The 23,258-nt window shown below is 43.2% G+C and overlaps 1 protein-coding gene across 2 annotated transcripts in view; it reads right to left on the bottom strand.

The window, feature by feature from the left end:
• Nucleotides 1-23,258, bottom strand: part of MRPL46 (mitochondrial ribosomal protein L46) — a 162,262-nt gene that overhangs the window by 19,026 nt on the left and 119,978 nt on the right. For both annotated transcript variants that reach the window (XM_047767498.1, XM_047767500.1), the window contains exon 4: nucleotides 12,367-12,421. In XM_047767498.1, the coding sequence (XP_047623454.1) occupies nucleotides 12,367-12,421 (55 nt within the window). The remainder of the gene's footprint in view (nucleotides 1-12,366; nucleotides 12,422-23,258) is intronic.

The following is a 23,258-nucleotide window of genomic DNA, read 5'->3' as shown; positions in this document are numbered from 1 at the left end:
TTTACTATCTGGCCTTTTACAGAAAAAATCTCCTACCCCGCTATAGACTATAACTTCTTCAGTGCTGTGCTGAACCAACCAGCTCTTGCTAGTGACCACCACAGGGCATGGTTTTGAGTCTTTTTATCTTCACCGCCTTGATCATGCTCCTCTTAACAGTGCCCATTAATTTATGCTCATTTTTTAAAACAGCTATCCCAGAACTGCGCTCCTACAAGGGCTGGGCAAGGCTTCTCTCCTTGCTTTCTCTTAGTAGTGAGCCCCTCTTCCCACAGGGGAGGACTGCATTTGCTTCCTCATGATCAACTGTCACTGCTGATTTACAAGGTGTCTGCTGTTGACAACAAAATCATACCACCATCACTAGCTAACATTTGCCGATCACTTGTTATAAGCCCAGCCAGTGGTGAGCATTTTTTTTTCTATGATTGCTTCAATTGTTTCCATCCAACTATCCTGCAAGGGAGATCCTATCATTACCCCCATTTTTATAAATGAGGAAATTGGGGCCTCAGAAAGTTAAGTGAATACCTGAGGTCATATATTCACAAATGACAAAATTTCAAACTCAGGTTCCTGTGACTTCCTTCTTCTTCCCAGGTGCTAAGACTTGGTTGGGTTCCAATTAATTATGGTTCCCAGTAAAGTAAACCTTGACTTTAACTTGACACTTAAGCTCATTTGCATTCATTCATTTAATCGTTATTTATACAACAGATGGCCCATTGAGCAAGGACATGTGCCAGACCTTGTTCTAGGTGCTGAAATAATAGCAGTGAATAAAATCAGCAAAAATCACTGTTTTCATGGAGCTTACCTTCCAATGGGGTAGGAGAGAGGGGAAGAGTCATAAGATAAATTAGAAAAAAATCATAAGGTGGAAATGCTGTTAAAAAAATAAGGAAGGAAGGAAAATCTTGTTGGAGTTGGGCAGGGTTACAGAGTAAAGAAGTCAGAACAGCTTTGCTGGGACGGTAGCTGCAGGAGGTGGAGGATCAAGCTCTTCTGGAGGAAGAGCTTTCCAAGCAGATGAAGGACAGAAGCAAGGAGCCAAAGCTAGGGGCATGGCCAGCATGGTCAAAAAGTGGCCAAGAGACCAGCGGCTAGAACAGAAGGACTAAGGGTATAGTGGTAGGAGGAGGTAAGTGACATAGACTGCATGTTTGCCTCCCCACAAAATTCTTTTTCTTTAGGCTATGTCCCCAACATGCGGAAGTTCCTTAGGCCAGGAATTGAATACATGCTACAACAGCAACCTGAGCCACTGCAGTGACAACACTGGATCCTTAACCCACTGAGCCACAGGGGGACTCCCTCCCCAAATTTCTTTTTTTTTTCTTTTATTTTTTTATGATTTTTATTTTTTCCATTATAGCTGATTTACAATGTTCTGTCAATTTCTATGGTAGAGCAAAGTGACCTGGTCCTACATATGTATACTCTTTTTTTCACATTATCCTCCATCATGTTCCATCACAAGTGACTGGATATAGTTCCCAGTGCTCTACAGCAGGATCTCATTGCTTATCCATTCTAAATGTAATAGTTTGCATCTATTAACCCTAGACTCCCAATCCATCCCACTCCATTCCCCTCCCCCTTGGCAACCACAACTCTGTTCTCCAAGTCCATGAGTTTCTTTTCTGTGGAAAGTTTCATTGTGCCATATATGAGATCCCAGATATAAGTGATATCGTATGATATTTGTCTTTCTATTTCTGACTGACTTCACTTAGTATGAGAGTCTCTAGTTCCATCCATGTTGCTGCAAATGGCATTATTTTGTTCTTTTTTATGGCTGAGTAGTATTCCATTGTGTATATATACCATCTCTTCTTAATCCATTCCTCTGTCAATGAACACTTAGGTTGTTTCCATGTCTTGGCTGTTATGAATAGTGCTGCAATGAAATGAACATAGGGGTGCATGTGTCTTTTTCAAGGAAAGTTTTGTTCAGATATATGCCCAAGAGTGGGATAGCTGGGTTATATGGTAGTTTTATATTTAGTGTTCTGAGATCCCTCCATACTGTTTTCCATAGTAGTTGTACCAACTTACATTCCCACCAACAGTGCAGGAGGGCTCCCTTTTCTTCACACCCTCTCCAGCATTTGTTATTTGTAGACTTACTAATGATGATCATTCTGACAGGTGTGAGGTGGTACCTCACAGTAGTTTTGATTTTCATTTCTCTAACAATTAGTGATGTTGAGCATTGTTTCATGTGCTCTGTAGCCATCTGTATATCTTCTTTGGAGAAATGTCTATTCAGGTCTTTTGCCTATTTTTCAATTGGGTTGTTGGTTTTTTTGCTGTTGAGTTATATAAGGTATTTGTAGAGATGAAGCCTTTGTCAGTTGCATCATTTGAAACTATTTTCTCCCATTCTGTAAGTTGTCTTTTTTTTTTTAATGGTTTCCTTTGCTGTGCAAAAGTGTATCAGTTTGACTATGTCCCATTGGTTTATTTTTGCTTTTATTTCTGTTGCCTTGCCTCCCCCAAATTCTTATGTTAACTCCTAAGGGTATTCAGAGGTGAGGCATTTGGAAAGTGACTGGGAGCTCTCGTGAATGGATCCTCAGTCTTAGTGCTCTCTCTCAACTGAATGGTTTCAGCTGCCTTTGTGAATGAGATTAGTGCCTTTATAAAAGGGACCCAGAGAACTCCCTCACCCCTTCTGCCATGTGGGGCCATAGCAAGAAGACCACTGGCTATGAATCAGGATGTGGGCCCTCACCAGACACCAAATCTGCCAGCACCTTGATCTCGAACTTCTCAGCCTCCAGAAGTGTGAGAGAAAAACTTTTGTTACTTATAAGCTACACAGTTTATGGTATATTGTTATAGCAGCATGAATGGACTAAGACAATGAGAGAGATCACAGGGGATCAGACCCTCTGGGGCTTGAGGCTTCAGTAAGGCTTTGGGGATGATCCACTGTGTCAGAAGGGAAGTCACTGCAGGGATCTGAGTAACATTGGACATATGCTTTAAATGGATTCCCCCCCCCCAGCTGCTGGGGTTGGCATGGACTTCAGGGGACAAGAGAGGAAGCAGCAGTCAGAATGTTATTGTAGTAATAGAGAAGACGGAGGATGGGGTTGTGGACCAAGGTCACCACAGGAGACAGGGGAGAAGAGCCTGGGTATATTTTGAAGGCATAGCCAACAAGAATTCCTCATGGATAAAGGAGGTGGCATGTGAAAGAAAGATTTAGGTCAAGGATGCCACAAGATTTCTGAGCAACTAGAAGGAGAGAGTTCCCTTCAACTGAGATGGGAGAAGACTTGGTGAAGGGAAGGTCTAGACGGGACAATCAGGAGTTAAGCTGAGACACAGGAAGTCTGAGATGCCTATTAAACACCCAAGTGGAGGTGCCAAGTAACCAGGGGGCTATGAGACTGAAGTTTGGAGAGGATCTTTCTATTCATTCAGCCCTTCATTTATTCATAGCTGTTTACTATGTCTACTTCAGTTCAGTGAGTTGCAAAAGACATAAAAATGTTTCTGGAGAAAAAAATAAATTTGTACTTGTATTTAGATCAATACTAAATGGCACATCCTACTATCTTAGACTATTAACAGCTCTGGCTCCTCCATCAGCAGTTCTAGCACACCCGCTACACACACACACACACACACACACACACACACACACACACACACACAGGAGGATGGAGCTTCAGTAGACAAAATGTGGAAAAAAAAGAAAGAGAAAAGATGTCAGACACACCTTGGATCCAGGCAGAGCTCTCTGGGGCTCGCCCTTTCCAACCACCTGTGACACTTAGCTCTTCTAGCTTCAAAAAATGCCCTCACCCCCCTCAACATCAGCCCCCTCATCTACCTGCCCTGGCCACCTTCTCTAAGAGGAATGACCCAGCGGGAACCACTGTCCAGGGAAGGTGGGTGGCATCCTTCTAGGACTGCATCAAGGGAAGATCACTTCGGTCTTAGATAACATCCTTTTTTTCCCTCTCTCTTTTTTTTTCTTTTCCAGCTTAATTATGGCTTCTGGCAGAGAAGGCTCAGCTGGGGCAGAAATCCGCACTCCGAACTCGCTGGCACAAAGGTTCCAGCTAGACAGACCTGGGGAGACTTTTCCCTTGGACTTCGGCTGAGAGATAGAGACTTTTTAATTAGAAGTTGTTATTAATGGGAAATGCTGCAAATTAAAACTAGGCCTCCTCCCTCTCCCTCCTTCCTTCCCCACTATATTTATCTCTGATCTCAATTAGAAAGTTCAGGGACTCGCTGAGGAATGGAATTGTGGAGATGAAAGCTGCTGGAGACACCAGGAGGAGGGTGAGGATGTGGGAGAGGAGGGTGTGGGTGGAAACCCGAGAGGAAGGGGGCAGGGCTGAGACAACAGGGTGGAGGGGGCGGGAGTCCTGGTCCTGCTCCTGACCCAGGAAAGCCTTCTGTGGATTTTTTCTGTCTCTAGTGCTGTGACAAGCATCTCCACCCCTCTGTCAGGGGATAACTAGTCACCAACACACTGATGAGACATCAAAGGTGCTACATCTGAACAGGTCTAGGTTTGCTAAGAGTGGGTGACACCTTCAGTTTGGTTTGATCTATATATTTTCAAGTGTAAAATGGCTTTATCTTTTCCCCACATGCTTATTACTTTAACAATGAACACATTACAGAAAGGTTAAAGCATAAAAGACCAAAGTAAAATTCATTTGAAATCTCACCACCCAGGAAGATCTACACCTGTTAAAAAATTTTGGTGAACATCCATCCTGCTTGCTATCCATCCCTGTCTCCTTTTCAGTTTTGCATCTTGGGGATCACGCTATATATGTGAAATGTTCCAAGGCATGCTTTTCCCTCAACAAAATATATTGTGAGATATCTTTCTATATCAGTCAACATAAATCCATGTCATAATTTTTAATGGCTACATGGCTTTCCATTATGTGGGTGTATTATGGTTTATTTAACCTGCCCCATCTTGTTGGTCATTTAGGAGGTTTCCAGGGTCCTTTCTTAAAAAACAGAGCTAGCTGTGCCTCCCTTTTGCTAGAGCTGGGCTGGGATGCGCCTGCAAGGTTCCCTCCATCCATCCACAACAGGGGCCTTCCCAGGGTCCAACAGCTCCACCTGTGGGCTTCAAGACCCAGAGCAATAGCTTTTTCTCAGCAATGTCTTTGTCCAGAGGTAGAAACCAAGTGTGGGGCCTTCAGCCTCCCTACATTCTGCCTGGTAACCTGGAGCTGTGGAAAATTGCATGATCAAAGCAAACATCTCCTCGTGGGTTAAACACTTAGGTGGATTTCAGGTGGACAATAGCCCAAGATCAGCATGCTCAGTCTGGTTTGCTATTATTATGCTCTCCAACTAGGAGATGATATTTGGAAACACGACCATGATCACCATTCAGTTCCACCAAAGAGAGAGAGTGAAAGAGAGAATGATTTGGAGCAGGCCCAGGCGGGGAGCAAATCCTGCTGCCTCCCTGTCCTAAATTTAGGACAGAGGTAAAGTGACTTGGCCTCTCTGAGATTCACTCTCTTTATTTGAAAATGGCAATAATGATCTCTCCCTTGCAGGTTTGTTTGAGAATTAAGAATAATGCATTGAGATACTCACCACATGGTCAGCACAGTGGTAGCTTTGTTATTATTATTAGCATTATTAATTATAACAAAATAACAACAAAGTGTTAATAACAAATTTCTCTCCATCATGCGTCTGCTAGCCTTACAGGGAATATGTATGAGACATGGGCCCTGCCTTCAAAGCAGGCACAAATCTATTGTAGGCAACTGTCCCAGGAAGCAGGTCTTTAGAGAGGCATGAGGTGGCTGTGGAGAGCAAGGGCAGTCTTTCTGGAGGTGGTGGCACAGAGGATAGAATGAGAGGAACATGAAGCATAATGAGAGGAATTTAAGAATCAAGGTGGGACGTAACGGTCATGAGTCCAACTCCCTGTTCCCACACTTGAATGGAAATCACTCCACACAGATCTGTTCTGTTTGCCCAACTCCAGGGATGAGTGGGAACCACATCTGGGAGAAGGCGCCCTCCCTGTGCCAATAGCTCAGAATGAAAAGGTCCTCATGCTCCGAGTTGAGGAGGCACTGGCATTGGCTTTCTGGACCATCAGCATAATTGAATGCAGACCTCTGAGTGGAGGCGAGATTGTGGAGTTATATATGGGATAAGTGACCATGGTTTGGGGTGGCTTTGGTCGTCATCTGTCAAAGGCAAGGACTTGTCCAAATGACCTCCTGGCTCTACCAGCCTTGTGCCCCACATTTTACACACTTGTCACCTGAGAGCTGTATTTCCAACCCAGGCTGAGGTCCACAGGGCACACACCCAGAACAGCCAGTATGGTGCTGAGGGCAGAACAATGAATGGGGCAGTGGATCCTCTTGCCCTTAGTCCCCCACCACTGCCCCAATTCACTCCTCCTGCCTCTTCTATGGGCCACTATGACCATCTATACCTGGCTCCAACAGGCAACCTCACTCCACACCCAGCCTGTCCCCCACACTACTGCCAGATTAACCCCCTGCAGCTGCTCAAAAACTACCCCATGCTCCCCAATGCCAGCAAAACGAGCCTCAATCTCATCAGCCCTGTGTGCAAAACACTCCATTGTCTGACCCCAGGTCTTGCCCTATCTCTACCCTCCTCTCCAGACATAGAAACGTCTGATGTCTTCCACACATGCCCCATGCTTTCCTCCCTCTCCTTGCTCAAGTAATGCCCTCTGAGCAGTCTCTCCCCTCCGGATTCTACCAGACTCCTGGGTGATGCCTCAGCTGCTCACTCACTCCGAAGTGAGCCCTCTTCTCTGGCTTTCATTTGTATATTTCACATGGAACGTTGCATTTTCAATCTGTCAAAACTATTGGTGATTTTAGAGTGGAAGTCTTGCAGGACAGGGATGATGCATGCACCCCTGCCCGCACACCGTAACCATGACTACTGGTTGAGGGAGGGACACACCTCTAACAGTCATCAACTATGCGTCCTCAACTAAGTCACAATCGAAAGCCTCCATTTCTCATCTGTAGAAGGGGGCCAATAAAGCTTTCCCAGGGTTATTTGTCAATCCCAAAGCTATTGAAAAGAATCCTACACTCCATGACAAAGCTGGTGACTAAAAGTGCAACCAACAGAGACGCCTCTAGGGAAGGTGTTCGGGATGAAACAGAAAGAATCGAAATGCAGCTGTCTTCCTCCCTCACCTGGAAGTTGGGCAAAGTCCTCTGCCTTCCCAAAGCTAGTGTTCTGGAAGGTGGGGCAGGAGACCACTGGCAGGTTAGAGGCTTTACTTTATTTCCCTTCTGGAGGTCCCTGCCTGCCTCCCCAACCCTCAAAAAGATGCTGGACCTGCTTCCACTGCTGGAAGCTTGTGCTGGTCCCCTAGCTATTCCCCCACACACACATCCCCGCCTTTTCCATCCCCACCCAGGGTCCAGGCCATGCCTGCCCCCTGCTGGGGGACTTGGTGCTCACTCTGCCCCAGGGAACAGCCCAGACTGAAATTACCCTATGTCTGCTAATTGCTCACTGCTATCTCTCCCTCTCTGTAGGAATATCACTGCCAGCAATTAGCACAAAGATCCTTTCCCACTTCAGTTAAGATCCCAAGCTCCAGTTAAATGCTCCCAGATCCCATTTAAATGATTTCAAATGCAATTCATTCTGGCTCATTAAATAATTCCACGGCTGGCTTTCATTGCTTTTACCACCTTGGAAATCTCTTATTCTAGAAAAGGAAAAAAAAATGAGGGCGAGTTGGTAGCTGGAGAAGGGTCTGGCCTGGGAGAGGGAAGGGGGAGGTTCTCCATCCTGGCCTCTGGAGCGCCTTGGTCTGTGTTTCACCCCCTCCCTCTGGCTGTCGCCCCAGCTCCCCCGCCAGCTCGCTCCCTCTATCCTTTTCTCTCGGAAATGACTTCACCTGACAGCTATGGATTTAGAGCTTTTTTGCCAATTACTTATGCCCAGTGAGAAAATAGGTTTTTAATGTCTATCCTTGTTCCGCTCAGACTGCTACCTCACCGTAAAGCCAGCCCACAGCCCCTTCTCCCCACAGGCTGTGCCCACTGCCCGAGCTCCCGGGCTGGGGACTGGGTAAGGACAGCTGGAAGTGGCTGGAGATGGGGAGGGACAGGGGCTCGGTCCTGGTCCCAAGGAGCAGCACCCAGGCTACTGTGCTACTGAGGTATACCAATACTTGTGCTCTGCATCCCTGCATAGCCCAGTTCAACACTCATTCATTCTTCATTCATTACTAAGATTTACTGAGCACCTACTATATGCCAGGTACCACATGAGCATTTTCCATGTATTAATTTGCTAAATCCTTGTAAGAAAGATGCTATTATTAAGGCAGCTTTATGAGAAGGGAAATTAAGCCTCTAGAGAAATTTAATAAATTGCCTCAAATCACAAAACTGGGGGGCTTGAACTCAGACACTGCTGTTCCTAGACACACATGGCAACTCTGGAGCACTGCCTTGTGCTTAGTGAGCTCCCATCCTGGCACAGCTGAGGAGGCCTTGGCGGGCTGAGGTTCCTGCCACAGCACAACTCATATTCTGCTTCAAGAGACAGATATTGAAATTATTTTTCTGTAATGCAGCAGTGCAAGGCATGGTGAGGGCTACGGATGACGTCTGTGAAAAGTGCTGTGGGGACCCAGGGACAGAGCCACCCGTTCTGCCTAGGGAACCAGAAGGCAGCCTCTCATCCAGGCTTCAAAGGCTAAGGAGGAAATCAGCAGATGAGGGGGAGGGGAAGGGCATTCCTGGGAGAAGGAACAGCATGAACAAATGCTCAGAGACCTGAACATGCCTGACACCACTAGGTAGTACAGTCCCAAGTAAGACACAAGTGAGCGTGGCAGTGGATCTGTTGCATAAGTTCTGCTCTAGAGAAGTGCTTCTCACTGGGAGGAAGGGGTCTTCACCCCTCCTATGGACTCTTTCCGGAGATATTTTTGGTTGTCACAACTGGCTAGGAAGTGGAACTGGCATCTAGTGGGATGAAAGTCAGAGATGCTGCTAAACATTGTGCAACATGAAAGAAAGCCCCCATCACAAGGGATTTTTCTGTCCCCAAATCTCAATAGAGCCAAGGTAGAGAAATCCTCATCCAGAGGAATGATGGTGTCATGGTCCTCAGAGCAAAGCAAAACCAACTCTAGTTGAAGAAATCAAAAAAGAGTTTGGGGAGAAGGGGTAATTAGCAGCTCTCACAACTGAGTAGGGCGCAATGGACTGGCTGCATCCTGGGAGCGCTGGGATGCAGGTTTGATTCCAGGCTTGGCACAGTGGGTTAAGGAACCAGCATTGCCACAACCATGGCTTAGGTCACAGTTGTGGCTCAGATCTGATTCCTGGCTCAGGAAACTCCATATGCTGCAGGATGGCCCAAAAAGAGGGGGGGGGAAGAATTTGGAGTGCCCACTGTGGCTCAGCAGAAACAAACCTGACTAGTATCCGTGAGGATGCAGGTTCAATCCCTGGCCATGCCTGGTGAGTTAAGGATCGGTGTTGCCGTGTGCTGTGGTGTAAGTCACAGATTCTGTGACTTCAGATTCTGTGTTGCTGTGACTGTGGTAGCTCCGATTCAACCCCTAGACAGGAACCTCCATATGCTGCAGGTGCGGCCCTAAAGAAAAAAAAAAAGAAGAAGAAGAAGAAGAAACTAACAACAACAACAAAACTGAATAGGGTCGACAAGTGGGGAGGAAGGAAAGACATTCCCAACAAAAGGAGAGAGCATAAGCAGGACCTCGAAGGTGGGGAGTGAGGGGAATATTCAAGGAACTGACCAGCAGGCTATGTGCATGATTTGTGAGGAGCAGGCAAGATAAAAAGGTCTGGACAACTAGTTTAGGGTTAGAATTTCGTGAGCCCTAAAGCACTGAAAGTGATTCAGTAATGCAATGGGGATTCATGGAGGAGCTCTGAGCGTCAAGAGACAGGATGGAAGACACACTTTAATTTGTCAGGCTCTAATTAATTAATCAGGCAATGTGGGTGGAGGCTGAAGGAAAGGAGACTAGGGAGAAGGCCATTTCAATACTCCTGGGGGAAGTTTCTCCAACCTGAGCTCTGGTTGAGGCAGCCACCTTGAGACTGTGTGAGGGGGAGGAGGATTGGGAATTGCAAGGACTTGGATCCTGACTGCACTCATGAGGCAGTGGAGGAGAAGAGGGTTGAGGGAGGAATCCCCATCTCTAGAGAGCAGTGAGCCACGCAGGCCACAAAGTCACAGGGCTGAGGGATCTTGGAGGGATGCTTCCCACTGACCAGGAGCTGGTGCCACTGGAAGAAAGCTGACAAGTGGGCAACGAGCATGTCTACAGTCACCAGGGTGCAGGTATAAGGGTATGGCCAGGAGGATGCATTAGGAAGGCCTGCTTGGAAGGGCCTGAATGGCATCACCTCAGCAGAGGAAAGCAAAGACTGAGCACCCACGTCTACTTGATGATGATATCAATGGGGATGGTAATAATAACAGCAATTATCATTTACTGGACGTTTACCCTGTGCCAGGCCTGGTGCTAAACACATAACACAAGACTGAGCCACAGCTGAGCCTCATTTTACCCACTAGACAGTTCCCTGGGAGATACAAAAAACCAAGCTCCCATCAATTAATTTAAAATTTAAATGTAATTTGCTATTTTAATTTGTTAAAACAAGCATGCATTACTTTGGCAATTAAAAATACAAGGAATTTTTTAAAAATGGAAACCAAGATTTAGGCACAAAAATATTCATTAGAGTATTTTCCAGAATAGCAATGTGTTTGCCATCAATGGATCACCAACTACATGTCAGGCATTGCACTGGGTGTTTTACATGAAAACAAACAAGTATTATATTTAAGAAAAAAAAGAGTGTTTGCTTTCAATGTACTGGCATATAGTAGCAGTTCAATAAAACATGTTGAATGAATTGTTTAATTCATCCCAATTAGAACAGAAAACGCCTGACTGGGACTAAGCCTCAGGCATAAGTAGAACATCAGATCTGAATTTGAGAGCTGAATCATGCCAGCTTGTCTTTAAAGAGAGCAGACTTGGATAAGGGAAGCGGAGCTATAGGGCTGCTTCAGTCCCTCCTGCCCCAGATCATGACCTGGGGGCTGGGGAGCTGGGACTTTGACAGAGGAATGATGTCCCAGCAGGGAGTAAGGCAGAGGGACACTGAGGAGGGGACCCAGGAAAGGCAGGACAGTGAAGGGACTCCTTTATTGAAGGAGTGCTGCAGCTCATTGAAGGCCCTCAGAGTCTCAGAAGCGTACAACAGCAAGCCTGTCTTTGTCACTCATGAGTCAGTGGGTGGGCTAGGGGTGGCTCCGCTCCACATGTCTCCGTCTGCCCTGGAGCAGTGAGCTGGCCAGCCAGGTTTTTCTCTGAGCAATGACAGAAGCTCACGAGGGCAAGACCAGCTGCACAAGGCACTCCTAGCTCTTAGTTCCGGCTTTGAACATCACCCCTACCCAGATGGCTCCCAATCTTTATTCCACCCAAACCTCTCACCTTCCTCCAGCTACCTCAAAACAAAGCCACAGTAGAGCTCTAAGACAGAGCCTGTTATCCCTTCTCCCCATGGATTCCCAAACTCAACGACTTCATCACAGTTCCCTGTCCGCCACACTGACTTCACAAAGTTGTGTCTGCTTTCTGTCTTGCCTTCTAATTATTTCTTGAATCAATACCCTCTCCTCCCCCACAACTATCCTGCCTCAGTGTGGGCCCTGACATGTCTTATCTGAATATTCTCCCAATTGGCTTTCTTCACTTCCCTCCCCCCAGTCCATTCTCCTCCATGAATTTTGTGGACATTAAAGTCCCAATAGGATGTGCAAGTCTCTGCCTAAATTGTACCAAGGCTCCTCATGGCTTTCAGGACAAAGCCCAAGGTTCCTGGCAGGCCAAAGATGCTCATCACGACCTGGTTCCCACCTACAAACCTCACCACTCCCAGAAAACACGGTGGCCCACAATTTGCAGTTTCCAGAGCATATTGTGCTCCCTCTCACCTCGAGATGTTTACATGGCTGTGCCCTTTACCCTGCTTCCAAACCCTCAGTCTTCCTGTAAGACTGAGCTTCAACATTACCTCCTTCAGTAAGCATTCCCAGACCCCAGAATGAAGAGGTACCCTTTTTCTGAGCTCTAACAGGGCCAAGGAACTCTTCTATCATAGCTCCAAAGAGGTTGTACTGTCTACTGATTCATAAATATCACACAAGTAGGAATATTATGTTTGCCTCCCAAAGGGTTTTTATGATATGATATGATATGATGGCAGGTGTTCTATTAATGATTGTTGAATGAATGAATAATTAAATAATAGATAAAATGTTGGTTGCATCACTTACGTGTCTTGTGATGTTGGGTGAATCTTGAGTCTCCTATGGGTCTTAGCTTCCTCATCTGCAAAACAGAAATAATAGTCTAAATAACAACACTGAACAATGAATGATGGCCCATTCACATAACTGAGAATTAAATAATCAAAAAATGTTTATTAGGACCATGTAATAACATGGAAAATGCATATGACGTTAAAGTGAAAAAAAAGCAGGATGGAAGGATAACTTAGACAGTGCAATTACAACTATATAAAAAGAATAACTGCACACACATTCACACACACACCAACATTTGTCCATGGATATTGTGCCAATGCATGATTTCTCCTTCACTTTACGTCCCATATTTTCCATTTTTTTTAGAGAATGTGCGTTACTTTTACGATGAAAAATTAAACTTTATTACCAAAAACAAAAAGAAAAGAAGTTTCTAAGAAAAGAATCCTGCATCCTTCTCACTTGGCAGTGTGTGGAATGCTTCCCAGCACTCTCAGAAGGAAAGCTTCTCATGTCCCTCAGGTCTTCTCATTCCCTTGGAGACGCATGTCCCCGCCCACACTCTGTCCCTCCCTCTGCACTGCACCCAGGCACGGGAGGTGGGGACACCTGTGAAGACACTGCCTGGAAAGAACTCTGCGCCCAGTCTCATTACAATGGAAGGAAATGCAATGCAGCTTAGTCACCTCTCTGACCAGGAGGTTCAGAGCAGAGGAGATGAACATCTTTCTGAAACCTTGCGGTGTGAGAACAAACTCCTGGAACCAGCTCTTTGCAACTGCCCATTTTGAAGGCCTCAATTTTTACCCTTCCATCCCAGGAAGGGCATCCTATTCCATCTCATTTAGAGTCAACAAACTGCCAAATCAGAGATCTTCTGACCCGCACTGGAGGGGCTTCTAGGAAAACTACATTCTCATCCATTACTGGTGGGAGCAGAAAATGGTACAATCTCCCCACTGAGCTATTTGGCAAGCTGTATTTGATTGTGATGCCCACTTCTAAGCATTTATGGCAAGAAATATGGAAAGAGGTCTAACTCAAAGAATATTCATCAAACACTATTTATAATGTAAAAAATTGGAAACAATGTAAAATTCCAGGAGAAAAACTGATTAAGTTATGATATAATTATTAAGTGAATTACCATGCAACTATAAAATAACAAGGAAGGAGAACAGTTAATGACATAGAAAACATGGAATATTGTTAAGTTAAAAAGCAGATTACAAGACAGTCTATACATATAATCCTGTTTTGCAGTATGTATAAATGTATCTATAAGCATAGAAAAGAGACTGATAGGATAAACAAAAAACTGTTGGTAGTTATTTCTGAGTAGTAAAATTTCAAGTGGCTTTTCTTCTTTTGGCTCATTTCTATTTTCTACTTTTTCTGCAATTAGTTTGGATTGCTTTTGTAACATGAAAAAATATTTAAAAGTTATACTTTTGACAATCTTCCAATTCCCTTAAACCATCTTCTTTTCTAAGTCCCATGCTATGGATTGACCATCTTTTTCTTCATCCTACTTAGGTCCACCTTCTTAACATTTAGGGAATATATCTGATTATGCCCAGCTTTATCCACTCTGAGAGCTTACCAAAAGCTTCCCAAAGACTCTGGTTATTTCTTCTTTACCAGCCAATTTCTCCTTATTTGTTCAAAGACTGGAGTCACAGGACCCCATGTGTTCCTCACTGTCTTCCAACAGATGAATTGAACAGTTAAGGCAAGCCAAAAAAAAAAAAAAAGTTAGACATCAGCTTACGGTTGAAGGAATTTCTGGTTGGACTTCCCCATCCCAGCTGCCTCAATCCTCAGGCAAGTTGTTCACCATACATGTCTCATATCTGAGAGGGCAAGTGAGGCCAAAACCCAGTCCTTGTCCTACTCACTGGGCCGTGTGTCTGGTGCATAGCTGTATCCTTAAGACAGAGGGTTTCCTTTGAAAATTTCCAAGATAACCATTACCTTGCAAATCTGGGTGGGTGCTTGCAAGGCTGAGGCTTTAATGGAATGATCTTCTAATTGGCACAAAAATACCATGGACTAGCTGTGGTCCCATCCCAATACACTGCATCAAGAAGCCTGTAACACCTTCCTCTATCAGCCCAGGTGGCTTCCATAAAGATATTTGATATCTTCTTTTCTGCTATAATCACCTCAAATGCTCTCCAACTTGCTTCTACCAGACTCCTTCTATCCTCTCCTGAAACAAACAAATGCCTTGCATTTCAGCATATGGTATGGCAATGGGTAGTGTTGAGGTTCTCAACTCCAGCTGTCCATCAGAACCCCCCAGGGAAATTTGGAAAGTCCAGACACCTCAGCCACACCCCAGAACAATTAAATGAGATCCAAAATTGAGAAGCACTAGCTTCCTGGAAACAACTTGAAGTGTGTTTTTGGGGTTTTGTTTTTTTAAGTCTGGGTTTAAAGTTCAGTCCTTCTGCTTATTGCCACACAATCTTAATAAGTGACTTTCCTTTTTTCCAGCCCAGTTCTTCAACTGTGAAACCACCAGTTCAACATTTTCTAGACAAAATTCCACTGTGAACTGGAAAACCCTATAAATGTTCTATCGCCAACCCCAGAACAAGAGAGTAAAAGAGACACAGCCACTGTGACTAACCAAGATGAGGCGAATGGAAAAAGAGAAAGGGGAACAGGCATGAGGTGCTAAAATTTGGTTCATGGGGCCATAAAACCATGGGTGAGAATTATAGGTCTCCCCGAGTTTCCTCGCATCTCTTAAAATTGGTACTCTATACATGTGTGCAAAGCTGGCAGAAAGACAAAACTCTTTGTTTCCACATGGCTCAGAAAGGATGATGAATTGCCTAAATACGATGCCATTTACTTTTTCCAGATTCAGGGAGGTCATCAGACTCAGAAAATTTGCTTTTATTGCCACTCCCCCTCATGCCATCTTGAGTCCTTGCTTAATGAAGGCAAAACTTTTAGCTGTTACCAGCCCTTTCCAACCAATTCACTCTATTGAAAGAAATAAAGTCTGTTCACCAGAGAAGTAAGAGTTCTTCAAGGATTTTATCAATTCTCTTACATTTCCCACTTTTCTAGCCCCTTCTGCAAAGACAAGCCATGTGCCATTTTCTTCTACACTGAAAAGCTATTCTGCCAGGTCTTTTGCAGTGGAAAGAATTCTGGGTGAAGCCTAAGAAGATCTGAGGTCAAGACAGAGCTCCACCACTTCCTAATTGCCTAGAGAATTAGCATACCCTTCCTGAGTCTCAATTTCTTCATCTGTGAAATGAGGAATATAATATCTGTTCTACTTTCCTCACAAAGTTTTGTAAGGATCAGTTGATAAACTGCACAGGAGAGCAATTAATAAACTCTGATTATTTTAGCCAAGTTTCTTGTTAGGTCTGCCTGGTTTATACACTCCCATCCTTAGACTCTGTGGTTCACTCAGGCCAACTGCATGCCCCTGGCTATGATATTTGGCTGAAGGATGGCCATAGGATCTAAGCTGGCCAGTGAGCCTTTTGCTAGTTATATTGAGAAAAAGAAGTTCTCTTTCTGCTGGGAGACATCTCGTTCCCACAGGGAAGGGGCATTCCAAAGAATGAAAGCAACTCAAAGAGAAGCAGAACAAAAAATGTAAAAGGCAAATATCCAGTGATATCATTTGAGCATCTGCATGAATTCATTCGCTCATGCTTTAATTCAACTAGTTATGACATTCCTCCTATATTCCATGTCCATTTCTGGATGCTTGGAACTTGGTGATGAAAAGAAAAAAGACTACACTCCTGGAGCTTGCATTCCAGTGGGAACCCCAGGCAATAAACAAATACCAAGTAGGTACATAATACCATGCCAGGTAATGATAAGTTCTACGAAGAAAAGTTAAATCAGGGTAAGAGATGAAGCCCGAAGGGTAGGTGTTATTTATATAGAATGATTGAATTCCCCTCTAACTCTGGACTTTCAAGCTTCATGAGCCAATAAAGGCTCATCGTGCTAAGCCAGCTTGAATTGGTCTGCTATCAACCACACCAAGAGTCTTGATGAGTACAGGTTTACAAATGTAGGGATTGGTAATGATACTGATAATGATTATAACAGCAGCACTAAAGGGCTTGTGAAGGAACTGAATCACACCCCTGGGAATTCATGTCTAAGATATGTATGCCAGTGGAACAGCCCAGGGATCAGAAGTTATCAATAGATTTCCAAAAGTATTCTCTGTGGAATTAAATGCATACAATGATCATTCCTCTGGATTCATCCATGGCATCAGTTCATTTGAAAGTCAGAAATTTAACCTTTAAAATATGTTTAGAAAGCTGAAGACATTGATCATCAAGTCAAACAGATCATCGTGTTGGTCATCTGTGGCCATTTGGTAATAGCGACATTGCCAGACACACATATCACTTATATGGATTTAAGGGAGACTAAAAGCATTGGGAATAATGAAATGTAATTAAACAGCCAGTACCCACAGTCAGTTGATTTCCTACAGTTCTCACAAAGCAGTTAGAGGCCAATAGTCACAAATTCTGACCGTGTCCAAGGTTATTGACAATCAGCCATCAGGGATGAGAGCTCAATGCACAATAATGCCCCACAGTTTTCTGAATTTGAGGACTTCAATTTTAAATTCCTACCACTGATAAAATTCTGTAACATTTTATAACTCACCCCCACACCCCCTACACACACACACATGAATTCTGGTGTGAGGATTAGATTTAAAGGATGCCTCAATCGTGGAGTCTTCCTACTTTGAACTCTTAGAAGGACAGTAGAACATCCTTTATCATTTTGATACATAGGATGTATGACCAATAAAGAAAAATATGAAATTGGAACTTCTATCATTGTCCTCCTGGGCTGCCACACCCACACTGTGAATAATATTCGCCTTACTCAGACGAAAATCTGTGCAAGCCAAGATAAGCCTACTCAAAAAACAAGGCAAGTGCTTCCAGCCTTCCTGTAGCTGCTGGAATTTTCTCATGTTTCTCGTCCACAAAATGCAACCATTGCTGAGATACTGCATTACCTGCTGGGAGAAGGTGTTCAGTATTACTGAACTAGACAGCATGAGGGCTCTTTCCAGAATGTCAAACAGGTATTGCCTTCCATTGCTGGGGGTGGTTTAAAGTGATGCACATCAGGACTGAGATAAACTCTGCAAAGTCATTACTGTGTCAAGAGTGCTATAATTGTGGTTTTGGCCCCTTTTTGTATCAGAATCTTCACTCCAAGAAATATTTATGAACTATTTTAGATAGATAGATAGATAGATAGATAGATAGATAGATAGATAGATCCCTACATGTCCCTAGTAATATTAGAACACAGGATATTAGATGAGGGAAGGGTTCTATAATCAAGCAAGTTTGAGAAAACACTAGCTTTAAAAAAAAAAAAGAACTTTTGGGTGATAATACTTATTGGTTAAGGAGAGCTTTTTAAATGATAATGCACATTGTGAATCAAGTATGCCAGGAGTCCCAAATTAATTCTATCAAACTTTTTAGGTGGGAATATCTATTAACACCGCATAGGGCACAATTCCGGACAAACTGAACTATAACAATATTCAGTAGAATTCTTTATCCCCAGATTCACACACTCTGGAAAGAGATTAAAAGAGATTATACACTGGGTTTAATTTAGGTATAATTAAATCCAACAAACTACAGATTTAAAAAAAAAGTTTCTACCTATGAATTTCCAAGTTACAAACTTTCATAGATAGTAACAAAACAAGCTAAGAAACATCATCACATCAACTCAACCTCCTGTCAACAGATGGTGATAGATGTAGAGCAAGTTCCTCCCACTCTGGAACACAGGGCCTTTGTGAACAAGCTTCAATCTTACTGAGAGTCTACTTAGTTTTGAGGTGGTCTGCAAGTATGGGTAATCCCTCTGTGGACAGCAAGTACAAAAGCAGCTAAAGTTTTAAAGTGCTTGAAATAAAAGGTGTGAGATTATGACAGACTTGAAAGAAAAGATAATAAAAGATTGAAAGTGCTGAGAAAAAATGACAGCTATGCTCGTATGCTGTGCTTCATTCCAAAAGGATGCATAGTTCCAAAGGACAAAGTGCTTGGCAGGTAACTGCTATGCTTACACCAGAGAAGGGGGAGCAAAAGAACAAGGGCTGCCCGTGAGCCAGGTGTTAATGCAGGACAAAGCTGAGGCTTTGCTCAAGAACTTATGGCAGAGTGTGATGAAGGTGCTGTCATTCATTCACCACCTTTTCTGTTGAGTGCCTGATATAAGCCAAACACACTTGCTGGCTACCAGGAACATGGTGACTAAAAAGGACACAGTCCTTACCCTTGGAAAACTTAAGAGTCAGGGGGAGATGGGGATAGATACAGGCCATAAACCGAAATATTAAAGTGTAAATATTGCAAGTGCTAAGAAGGAAACAAAATAGGAGGCAGTGACAGAAAGCCAGGGGAGAGGAACTGGGGTGGGTGGTGGTGGAAGATCTTAGGTTCCCAGCCCCTTCAAATCTGCACAACATCAGAGGGAGTCTGGGACGGGGGGGGGGGCGTGTGGGGGGTGCGGCTATCACAGCTGAGGTGCTCCTGGGATGCAGACAAGAGGCAGAAGAGAGTTATTGGCGCCACAGACTTCCTTGGTGCCCTGAACTACTTGGAGAAAAGCTTGCTGGTGAAATACTTATCAGCATGAAGAAGAAGCATCTGGTGGTTTTACTGTGTGCAAGGATGCATATGATTAAGTTATGCTTCCAGGCCTTAGTCCCTCTGGACTCAAACAAACAAACCTAAAAGAATGTAACCTGTCCGTAAGTAGAGAAAGTACTGTGTGCTATCTAGCAAGGCTGTGCTGTTAATTTTTAATTTTTTTATCACTGAAGAACCATGGACAAAGACATGTTTAACTGTATTTAACTACCAAGAGAACAGTCTATTAACTTGGTCTGGATTTTTTCTCGTCTTGTATACCTAGGAGTCAGCTGAGCCTCTTCTGTTCTTCCTACACTGATCTTAACCCAGACTGGTCTGCATTTCCTGTGTCATAGACTTCTGTTTGCAGACAACCCCCAGTTTTTATTTAACAGGTCAAAATTTAGTTTAGCATTTACCTATTATGATGCTATATTTGCTAAGATTAGGTTTGCCTACAGTGGTAGCAAATCCAAAAAAGAATGGCTTTAAAAGATGAAAGTTTGGGAGTTCTCACTGTGGCACAGTGGGTTAAAAGATCTGATACAGCGGCTTGGGTTGATGTGGAGGCTCTGGTTCCATCCTCAGCCCAGCAGAGTAGGCTAAGGACCCAATATTGCCACAGCTGCAGCATAGGTCACAGCTGCAGCTCAGATTTGATCTCTGGCCCAAGAACTCCCATATGTTACAGATGTAGCCAAAAAAAGAAGGGAAAAAAAAAGATAGAAATTTGACATTTCCTGATGGCCTAGTGGTTAAGAATCTGGCGTTGTCACTGCTGTGGGTTGAGTTGATTCCTGGCCCAGGAATTCTGCATGCTATAGACACAGCCCAAAACAAAACAAAGACTTCCCTGTTTTAAATAAATAAATAAATAAATAAAAGACGGAAGTTTATTTCTCTCTCAAATAAAAATTGCGAGATGAATAGTCCAGGGTTAATGGCAGCTCTGGTTCACAACATCCTCATGAAGCCAAGCTCCTTCTCTCTTATAGCTCTACCAAGCGTGGTCTTTGTTCACTTCATGAGCCAGCATGGTTGCCCAGCTCCAGCCATCCATCCCTCAGACAGCAGGAAAAAGAAAAGGAAGGATATTGCTTCAAGAAAACTTCCAAGTAGCTGCACTCATCTCTTCCACTTATATTCCCTTGACTAAAACTAGTCATAGCTGACCTAGCTGCAAGGAAGTCTGTAAAGTTATTCTCTATCAAAAACAGAGGGAAGGGCTGTCTGATCACACAAGCTCTGCAAGTTACCTGTTACCAGTTTTGTCCCCCAGTTTCCATGGCTCTGCTGCACTGTTCTTCATCTGTATCCCTACCTCAGGTCCTTTGTTGTCTATAAGAAGTCATATCTCCTTCTTCTTTGGGGGTAAAATATACATTGTGATTTTGTCAGAGCTGAAAATGGGCAAAATCTCAGATACTAGAACATACCCCATGAATCCCATGAAAATCATATGTCTAGATTGCAGTAAATTTATCATTTACCATCTTAAGGTCTACTGTCCTATGGGTTGAAGTAGTGATATTATTAGAAGATCTGAGCAAGGGAGCAAAAGGAATTATTTTTTTATGGAAAAGCCATATTATGCCTCTCATGAGTTTAGAAGCACTTTACTCACTAAGAACCCCCAAGAAATAATTATTGGCTCAGGGAAGTTCATTGACTATATTACTTTATTCAACACCTATTTCTTGAGCAACTACTATGTGTCTGATACTACTTAGGTACTGGGCATCCAGCAATGAACAAGACAGACAAAGTCCCTATCATCATGGTTCTTATATTCTAGTGGTGGAGAGGGAAGCAATAAACAAGCAAACAAATCAATAATATATTCTCAGATGATAGGTAGGAAGAGAGAATGATTGGGGTAGGTGAAGGACTGTTCTAATAGAAGGTAATTATATATTATTGACTAATAATAATAGCGAATTCTTACACAAATTTATCATGAGATAGTGTTATCCTAAGTCTTTATATACACCGACTCATTTAATCCCCACAACCAATTCATCCACCCAGAGGCATAGAATCCATACCTTGCTCAAGGTAGCAGAAGACCTAAATAGACATTTTTCCAAAGAAGACACAGAGATGGCCAATAGGCACACAAAAAGATGCCCAACATCACTAATTATTAAAGAAATGCAAATCAAAACTACAATGAGCTATCACCTCACACCAGTCAGGATGGCCATCATTAAAAGGTCTATGAAAAACAAATCCTGGAAAGGGTGTGGAGGAAAAGGAACCCTACTACACTGTTGGTGGGAATTTATATGGTGCAGCCACAGTGGAAAACAGTATGAAATTTCCTCAAAAAATTAAAAATAGGAGCTCCCGTCATGGCTCAGCAGAAACAAATCTGACTAGGATCCATGAGGACACAGGTTCCATCCCTGGCCTCACTCAATGGGTTAAGGATCCAGCGTTCTGTGAACTGTGGTGTAGGTCGTAGACATGGCTCAGATCTGGCCTTGCTGTGGCTGTGGTGTAGGCCAGCAGCTACAGCACCGATTTGACCCCTAGCCTGGGCATCTCCATATGACATGGGTGTGGCCCTAAAAAGACAAAAAAAATTAAAAATAGAATTTCCATATGATCCTGCAATCCCACTCTGGGGTATATATCCAGATAAAACTCTAATTTGAAAAGAAACATGCACTCCTTGGTTCATAGCAGCACTATTCACAATGGCCAAGACATGGAAACAATCTAAATGCCCACTGACAGATGAATGGATAAAGATGATATGGTACATATATACAATAAAATACTACTCAGCCATAAAAAAGAATGAAATAATGCCATCTGCAGCAACATGGATGGACCTAGAGAGTCTCATACTAAGTGAAGTAAGTCATAAAGAGAAAGACAAATATCATATGATATCACATATGTGGAATCTAAAATATGACACAAATAAATTATCTATGAAACAGAAACAGACTTACAGACATAGAGAACAGACTTGTGGTTGCTAAGGAGGGGAATAAATTGAGAATTTGGGATTAGCAGATGGAAACTATTATATATAAAATGGATAAACAACAATGTCCAACTGTATCGCACAGAGAAATATATTCAATATCCTGTGATAAACCACAGTGGAAAAGAATATGAAAAAGAATGTATATTTAATAAAACTACTTTGCTGTACAGCAGAAATTAACACAACATGGTAAATCAGCTACACCTCAATAAAATAATTTTTTAAAGTTGTCATCAGATAATCTGCCTGTAGAATTCAAGCAGTAACACAGGCTACATGTCCATGGGGACATCTTGTATTGAGAAGTCACCCACATGCTTATTCCATGAGACAAACATCAACTTCTATCTCATTCTGCTACTTGGAAACCTTCAAAGGCTCCCATTCCTACAAAGGAGGGCAAACACTCCCCTTGTGTGCATGGCTTCTTACTAACTGATTTCTGTCTTGCTCTCCCATTACTTTCCACCATGCCTTTCCCTCAGGTCAGGAACTTTACTGTTTCCCAAACACACAGTGAGTTCTGGCTGTGCTCTCTACCCAGAATGTCTCCCCACTTTCTAGAGAACTCTCTGCCTTTCAAATTTTCGCTCAGAGTCCACAGCCTCTGCAGAATCTTCTCTGACTCCCCAGGCAGAGTTGGACACTTTTTCCCACCTAACCAAATAGCTCCTTGCGTTGGGCTGTAATGTTCCTCTGCCATTTTCTCCATCATATGTACTGCTTGAGGCAGGGTCCAGGTTTTATTTATTTTCGTCCTTCAGTAAAATTTTAGAGTTTTTCCACAAAGATCTGGCAATTATTTTTGGGTACCATCATGTAGGTTTTTACTGTCCTTGTGAATGGAATTTTACTCTATTATATTTTCTAGTTAGTAATTGCTGATATATTGGACTGCTGTTCTTACTTTTAATCATTTTATGCACTTAAAGAGTGATCCTGCTGAATAGCATTGAGAACTTTGTCTAGATACTCATGTTGCAACAGAACAAAGGGTGGGGGAAAAAATGTAATTGTAATGTATACATGTAAGGATAACCTGACCCCCTTGCTGTACAGTGGGAAAATAAAAAAAAAAAAAGAGTGATCTGATTCAAACATAAAAGTCAAGTTCCGGCTCTCTTCCTCCCTACTTTTTTTTTTAACTTTTTTGTCATTTTTGTTTTTTTTTTTTTTGTCTTTTCTAGGGCCGCACGCGCTGCATATGGAGGTTCCCA

Source organism: Phacochoerus africanus, chromosome 2 (genome assembly GCF_016906955.1).
Source record: "Phacochoerus africanus isolate WHEZ1 chromosome 2, ROS_Pafr_v1, whole genome shotgun sequence".
NCBI lineage: Eukaryota > Metazoa > Chordata > Mammalia > Artiodactyla > Suidae > Phacochoerus > Phacochoerus africanus.
This window is presented reverse-complemented; position numbering and strand designations above follow the sequence as displayed.